Source organism: Marmota marmota, unplaced genomic scaffold (genome assembly GCF_001458135.2).
Source record: "Marmota marmota marmota unplaced genomic scaffold, marMar, whole genome shotgun sequence".
NCBI lineage: Eukaryota > Metazoa > Chordata > Mammalia > Rodentia > Sciuridae > Marmota > Marmota marmota.
In genome coordinates, this window is record NW_025999977.1 from 36557113 (window position 1) to 36565373 (window position 8261).

At 44.1% G+C, this 8261-nt stretch overlaps 1 protein-coding gene across 3 annotated transcripts in view; it reads left to right on the forward strand.

Moving 5' to 3' along the window:
* Xdh (xanthine dehydrogenase) overlaps window positions 1-8261 on the forward strand; it is a 61299-nt gene that overhangs the window by 40325 nt on the left and 12713 nt on the right. For all 3 annotated transcript variants that reach the window (XR_007348131.1, XM_015479794.2, XM_048804585.1), the window contains 6 exons: window positions 240-373; window positions 810-897; window positions 1995-2081; window positions 6924-7115; window positions 7318-7463; window positions 8154-8235. Coding sequence is in view for 2 of the 3 variants with exons in the window: in XM_015479794.2 (XP_015335280.1) it covers window positions 240-373; window positions 810-897; window positions 1995-2081; window positions 6924-7115; window positions 7318-7463; window positions 8154-8235 (729 nt within the window). In the remaining variant the exon portion in view is untranslated. The remainder of the gene's footprint in view (window positions 1-239; window positions 374-809; window positions 898-1994; window positions 2082-6923; window positions 7116-7317; window positions 7464-8153; window positions 8236-8261) is intronic.

Sequence of the window (8261 nt, forward strand, 5' to 3'; positions counted from 1 at the left end):
TCTGACAACATGCTGTGATCTTGTCTCTCTGGCTGATAACAAGTGTCTGGATTGCTGAGTTCAGTCTGCAATGACCTTGAGTGTAGGACCCTGCACCACTAACTAGGAGGGGAGAGGTTTCACTCTAGGAATTTCAGAGTTCACAGCAGCAGTCAGGTCCACGCTTGTGGGGTGGGCTCAGGGTCAGGCCCAAATAAGTCCAGATGAGGCATCAGTGAAAGAATTTTTTTCCTCCATAGAGTTTTGTTGCGAAAATGTTGGGGGTTCCAGAAAACCGGATTGTAGTCCGAGTGAAGAGAATGGGAGGAGGCTTTGGAGGGAAGGAGACCCGGAGCACTGTGGTGTCTACAGCAGTGGCCTTGGCTGCATACAAGTAAGTTCCAAAGCCTGCTTCCTCCAGCAGCTCTGGGAAGAGGATAAGGTCACCTCTGCTGGGAAGGCTTTCTGGATTTCCCCTCATTGGAAGTCATTTCCCCCTGCTTTGAATCCCCTCAGTTTTTTTTCTTTTTAGAACCCTTGGGCATAAGGATGAGGGTAATATAGCCTATTTCTTTGTGTTCTGACCCATGGGTCCCAATTTTATCTCCTCTACCTAGCTGTGAGCTCCCTGAGGGCAAGGTGTGCCTCTTGTCCTGATATTATCCCCTGTCCTGTCCTGCATGGTGCTTGCACAGTGAGCAGCCCAGTTCGGGTCTTCTCAGTGTGCCTGGTGGGAAAGGAAGGTCACCTTGCTGTTTGCATCTCTGAGACTCACAGGGCTGGGTACCATTGAAGGCTCACAGCTTTCTAATCCTCTTGGTTCCTTCCAGGACAGGCCGTCCTGTACGCTGCATGCTGGACCGTGATGAGGACATGCTGATAACTGGTGGCAGACATCCCTTCCTGGCCAGATACAAGGTTCTGGATGGGGGTGTGTCAGGGCGGGGAGTGCCATCTTGTAAGGACCCTGGAGGGAAAGGTCCAGGAACCCTGGACTTGCTCCTACTTTTTGCATGACTATCTGTAGAAGTTCAAGAAGAAATAGCACCCAGAGAAACTGAAACCAGCCATCAGCAACATGGAAGGGTGTGTTAGAGGAGGCCACAGGACACTCCCCAAGAGATGTCACAGAGTGGCATTCATGACTTCTGTGAGTCTGTCAGTGACCTGGGGTAATCCATCACACAGAGCGCCTAATGGCAACATGCTCACCGCCTGATGTAGAAATCAGAATGACCTCTTAGCAACCTGCCATGAGAAATAAAACCTCCCAGAGTCCTAGACAGGCACAGGTTGTTACAGTGGGCACCTGGTCTGCCAGAGCATGATTGGGAATGATCTCAACTTCTCTCTGGGAAGGTCCCTTTTCTGGTTTTCTGTGGATGACTGGTTCTGTCCCCACCAATGCCTCCTTTCCCTGTGCACAGAGATAACTTGATAGGGCTCGGCTCAGCTCTGTAACCCGGAAGTCCTCTCCCTCCACAAACTGGCCTTGAATAACTTCCCTTTGACCTGCTCTGACTGGGTTTCATGATTTGTCTTCTAGAAAGGGATTGCATTTCTTCTTCCTAAGTTCTTGTGAACCTGAAGAAAGCAATGTGATCTTTTGGGGGGGGGGGTCTCAGTTTCCATACTTGTCAAATGGTCTGTAAAGATTTTCTCTTTTATGGTTAAATAAGGTCAAGTATGTGCAAGCACATTCAGGATCTTGCAGAGTGGAGTTTTTAATATCTGCTCGCCAAAAGCTGAGAGGATACTGTCCTGCCCTCTCATGACCAGCTTTCTTTTCTCTACCTCCTTACTCCTTTTCTCAGGAGCTGGGGGCAGGTAGGAGTGGAGTGTGGGCCAAAATGGCTGGAGAGGTCAAGTTCTTCTCCATCTGCTGCAATCTGGTGATTGCTCAAGGTCACCTTCTATTATTTGTCCTTTTTCCTCCAGGTCACACAAGTGGGAGGGGGATAATCAGAAACAGAGTTAGGAAGGGCCCTGATGAGAATCACTCTCCTTTTTTTCAGGTTGGCTTCATGAAGACTGGAAAGGTCGTGGCTCTGGTGGTGGATCACTTCAGCAATGCCGGGAACACCGAGGATCTCTCTCGGAGTGTAAGTAGGATCTGCTCCTGCATCCAGCGGGTGACTGGGAGGTCAAGAGATGCCCCACAGCCTAACGACACACAGGCCCAGGCCTCCTAGCTTCTTGTCTGTTATTATTGCAACAGCCTCCTAACTGGTCCCTACCTCCAGGTTCTCATCCTGATTAATCTCTGGCTAGTACCCCATCCGTCCTTCTAGCATCCATCAAAGCCAGCAAAGCTTGTTACAGAACTTTATGGGGTGTGGCCATTGTGTGTGTGTGTATGTGTGTGCGTGCGTGTGTGCGTATATTAATTTGCATATATCTGTGCATAATTAAAATAAGAACTTTAAACAAATTAAATTAGTTTAATTAAACAAAGAATGGATTGTGTATCAGGTAGCCCTTAGAACCAGAAGTGTTCAGAGAGCTCTGCTTCAGTGTGGGCAGGTGGCATCTATGGACAGAAAACAGGAGTGAGATCCAAAACCAGCTTGATTGTTTACAGCTGGGTGTTTGCCTCATCTGAACATGATTTGATCTGTTGGCTGCCTGTGAGTAACTGAAACTTGGCTACTGTGTTTGACTAAGATGCAGTTATTTGTTACAAAAGTAAATTGCTATGTTAGATTTCCAGTTAGTTTCTGAACTAAGTTAGGTGGCAGTTCTTTATATAAGGACTCATCTTCCAGCAAAGTTTAGTGTAATTTAACAATGCATATAGTAGAAATTTATTTTTTTCACAGTTTTGAAGGCCAGAAGTCCAAAATCAAGGTGTTGGCAGGACCACACTCCTTCTGCGAGTGCCAGCGGGGATTCCTTTCCTGGGTCCCTTGCTTGAGGTGTCATCACTTCTACCGCTGTCTGTCCCCACAGCACCTCCTCTGTGTGCCTGTTCTCATTCTCCTCTGCCCTCTCTCTAGCAATGCATGAGATTATGTTCAAGGTCCCCCCACTTCTCTCAGAATCCTTAACTTGATCCCATCTTTCACCACATTAGGTACTAGTCACGGTTCCCACGATTAGGAAATGAATATGTCTTTGGAGAGGAATTTCTTTTTCCCACCATAGGTAGAGGTTCCCATAAATGTCCATTAGATCCTGTTGGTTGATGATGGTATTGAGTTATTTTATATCTTTTCTGATTTTCTAGTTTTCCTATCAAATTTGAGAGTGCCATTGAAATATCCAGTTGTTAATTGTGGATTTTTTTCATTTCTTCTTTCAGTTCTGGTTTTTACTTGACATATTTTTTAGCTCTGTTGTTTATTAATATTGGGTTCATTGGTAGATGATGAAATGATGATGATGAGTCCTAAAATGTTAGACATTATTTAATCTTCTATTTTATTTGGCTTTTTCTGATACTGCGTTAGCATGGGAGCAGAGTGGGTAGGCGCCACCTAATTACTGTTAGGTAGGGGTACAAGTCTTCATTTTCCACTGGCTTTTTTTGACACCTAGGGGTGGGGCAACTCCTTCTTCCTGCTGGGCAGGAGTGGACAATCTCAATCTCTCGTGTTCTCCCTGGCATCCTGGTGTTCTCCTTATCGCTGTGCTATGATTAAAGGCTTGACTCCTCATTAGGTCTCCTCTGACTCCACCCAGCGGGGAATGAAGGAAGAGTGGCTGCAGGTGTGGAAGTCCAAGCTTCTTGTGTGTTCTCTAGTGACTCCAGGGGTGTGGGTGGGGCCTTATCACCGACCATCAAAGACAAGAGTCTCAGCTTCCTACCTGACCTCTGACCCTTCCCTGGCAAGACTGCAGGGGTACCTGGTGCAGCCTCATGGATGCACAGAGGTTTTACAGGTGTGAGTAGGAGTGGGACCACAGATTATTTTTCTGTTATTTGGCTGGAGCAGAGTAGCTATTGTCTAAAAGTTTTCAGTTTTGCTGGGTTCCTCCTTTCCTGGTGTTTTGGCTGGAGGGAACAGGGTTTAGGGAATACGGTGTGCCTCTTTGGACTCTGTAATCATTGGTATTTGTGGATTGTCTGCTCTTGCTCCAAGTTTAAGATTCATGAGGCAAAAGGAATCCACCTGGGACTCATCATCCTGTCATGCCTCATGTCCTGAGGTCCCTTGTGGGTTGACCATTTTTCCTTCCTTCAGAGTTTCTTGTGTTGCTGGTGTGTGTGTATGTGTGTGTGTGTGTGTGTATTTATACATATAATATTATAATATTTATATATTTATAATATATATGAAATACATACATATATACATACATACATATATATATATATGTATATATATGTATATTTATGAGTTTTAGTGTCGCTTGATGGGAGTAGAAGTCCCCATACTGCACATTCATGCTAGGTTTCTCCCAGAATAGAAAACATTGAGTAATGTCAAATGCAATTATTAGGTGCTTTCATATTTTGTCTCAGTTGAGGCTCCTTTGATCACAGAATATACAGTAGGGAAACATGAGAAGTGGGAATTTGCACTCCTCATTATCGTGATCACAGCTTTGGCAGATGAACTTGGAATGTTGAGCTGTTTAGAAGATAACTAGAGTCCTTGGATGAAATACAATAATTTGTGAGAATTAACAAATTTACCTCTATGGTACTACTTTTCAAAGCTTATTAATTCTTAGTTTTATAACCATGAGTTACATATATATAAATTCTTTAAAAATGTAATGCTTTTCAGGAAAAGCAGAATTTTCTCATTACACCCTTGGGATCCCACCCCTCTCTGCTAGGGGCCATCTAATTGGCTCCATTAGGGGAATTCATACTTCAGATCTAGTGCTAAAATTGTTCAAAAAAGGAAATATTTATAGTGTTTTCATCATGTACAACACATGCTTTTTGGTGTTGTAGTGAAAATCGGCACTCACAGTACTTGTCCTCGAAAATCTTACAAGATTTTTAATTCACTCTGGTGAATATTTCTTGAGTATCCAGGGTGGTAACATCAAGAAACACATGACATGGTTTCTGCCCTTAAGAAGTTCACCAATGGCAGGGGAAATAGATTTTAAAAAGCAATAGAAATTACAAGTCAACAATGTTCTAAGGGAAAGCAGAAATGCACTTAATTGGAACATAGAAAAAAATCCTCTAGGATGACTAAGGACTGAAATGATTGAAGACACATAAAACAACTGTGGGAAAGAGAGACTCCACCTGGGGAGGTAAACTAGAGCCAAAATGAAACCAACAAAAACAATAAAAGCTATCATTTATCTTGTCAGAGAAGTTAGGCATTACACCTGAAAGAGAGAACAGGATGCTGTAAAACTGGAACAGTCCAAGAATAAAAATGTGCTCTTGTGAATTAAAACTATAAAAGGGGTTGAAAGAAACTTGATGACTCTCCCCCAAACAGAAAACAATATGGGAAAAATACAGGAAAATTCAAGGACCAGTTCAGGAGGTCCAAATGATAGAAATAAAGAATAAAAGAAGACAGAAGAGGAAGTTACAATAAATAATTCAAGAAATGCCTTCCAAAACCAACAGACATACATTTTGAGATTCAAAAAGACCATCCAACAACCAGTGCAATAAAGGGAAATAGGCTTATGCCAAGTCAGATCATTGTGAAAATTAGAAACCTGGAGATAGAGGGATGCTATAATTTTCAGGAAGGTCAAACCAGAACACTTTCCAAGAATTAGAAAGTCTTGATTGGACTTTTCAATATGAGGGAGCTAGAAAACACTACCAGGCTTCAAAATGCAGAAAGAAACTGGAAAACCCATGTCCAACCTAGAATTGTAAACCAGCTAAGGATAGGTGTATAGTGAAGGCATTTCAGACATGAAAGGTGTTGAAAAGGTCCTTCTTTGTGCACCCTTTCTGGAGAAGATATTGAAGAATACACTCCAACAAAACAAAGGTGTAAAACCAAAAAAATATGGGGTGGGGAAGGCATGGGATGTACAAACAGAAGATTCAAAATCGGGGAGAAAGGAATCCCTGAGAGACCGAGGGAAACTCTGAAGGCCACAGCTGAGCAGAAGCTTGTTGGCAGCCAATTTCAATTGGAGGTCAGACAGTTTCAGGAATGATTTATTTAAAAAGAGGCAACTGATAGAAATTTTAATGTGAACATATTGAGAACATATTTTTAGAACTGGAGAAAACTTTAAGTTGGCCAACTAGTAAGTGAATGGAAAATGAAGCACATGGAAAAATATGTCAATTATTAACTTCAGGGTGAAAAGTGATATCAAGAAAGGCGGAGGTAATCCTAGTTTAAGTACATGGTTCAGCTTTAATATTTGCAGAGTTATGTCCAACTGACTATTGATCAGAACAAAATACAACTCTATTGGGGGACAGGAAACTGTTATATATGTAGGGAAAAGGCATCAGGCAGGAACTAAACCCTCCCTCTCTATAGGGGGAAGGTAATATGAAAGTCTAAAAGTGGACAGGCTGAGAAGTAGCAATAGAAAAGCTATTTAGCGATGTAGGAGTTAATCCAAATAGGTACCAAAGAACAGGCGAGGAGAATCAGAAGTGGTCCCTGCTAGGGAGAGGAAGGAAGGAAAGTGGAGGGGGCTGCTCTTTGTCACAACGTGACCCATACAGGCATTTGACTCTTAAGCTGTTTGCAGTACAACTTGAGTGGAAATAAAATCCAATTTGCAATGAATGTAGTGAAAATCAGCTTTTAAAAAATAAATAGGAAGGTGATGGATGGGTTCCATCTAGAGGTCTGAGAAGGGCCCAGGGTCTGCACAGGTGGATAAGGTGCGGTAAGGAGGCTGTTCAATGGCCTGGTTCTGGAGAAGAGCAGGTGATGGCGGGGCTGGAAAGGCAGGCATGGCTGCAGCCCTCACAGTTGCTGTTTGAGGAGCCAATGAATATCTTGCTCTGTTCTCTCCTACTTTGGTTTCCTTGGCTTCAGATAATGGAACGAGCTCTATTCCACATGGACAACTGCTATAAGATCCCCAACATCCAGGGCACTGGGCGGGTGTGCAAGACCAACCTGCCCTCCAACACGGCCTTCCGGGGCTTTGGGGGTCCCCAGGGGATGTTCATTGCCGAGCAATGGATGAGTGAAGTCGCAGTGACCTGTGGGCTGCCAGCGGAGGAAGTAAGCTGGGAACTTGGTGGCATAAGTCAGAATGGCTGAGTCCGCCTGGGGGGAAGAGTGATTTTGTGTCTTGGGCATCTCCCCTGAGGGCAGAGGATGGGTAGGTGCTGCTGAGGGGCCTGGAAGCTTAACTTTAGGCTGCCCCACTCCCACCCCAGCATCTAGCCACCAACAAGGTCTCGGTGTCTCTCTCCTTGGGAAGGTGCGGAGGAAAAACCTGTACAAAGAAGGGGACCTGACACACTTCAACCAGAAGCTTGAGGGGTTCACCCTGCCCAGGTGTTGGGATGAATGTCTAGCAAGCTCTCAGTATCACGCTCGGAAGCGTGAAGTCGACAAGTTCAACAAGTAAGCTACCAGGATTTTCTGCCAAACCCTAAATATGAAGCTGGTCATTTAATGGAAAACCTGTGAGGCTGTGGAAGTTGCCCACTCATTGGTAGCTACCCCTTTAAGATCATGTAAAGATCCTCAGCCTCCAGGTGGACGGCTCAAGCCTGCAGTCGGCGTCATGGTCCATCTACTGTGGCCTATCATTTGAGCAAGGATGTGTACACATTATTGACAGCCCTGGCCCAGGACTAAGGACACTGCAGCTACGTGCCTATCTCTGATGCTAATTTATACACTTGACCCTGGAAATCATTCTGTCTCTCTGGAGTGGGCCTCAGTCTCATGATCGGTAAAGTGGGGATAATTGCACAGAGAAGGCATTGTTATCTTTCTCCCTGGGACAAAGACAGTCCAAGATCACTAGGGCACACTGACCCAATGCAGGTTCCACCCAGGGAGACAGAATGACAGTGAGCTCTGCTGCAGCTACACTTCCTTCATTCTGACTGCACTATCGGGGCCCAACTCAGTTATGGTGATAACTACACAGTTATCACCATGGGATAACATGTGCCAGGGCAGCCTGGGATCCTGGGATTCAGGAATGTCCTATTCTGATTTGATACAAAGATATTGACTGAAAATATGTCCAAACTATTAAAAATACATAGTAGAAACTCTTTAAGAATGTTGCTTTATCTCCAGGGAGAATTGTTGGAAAAAGAGAGGACTGTGCATAATCCCAACCAAGTTTGGAATAAGCTTCACTGTGCCTTTTCTGAACCAGGTACTTGCTTTATATATATATATATA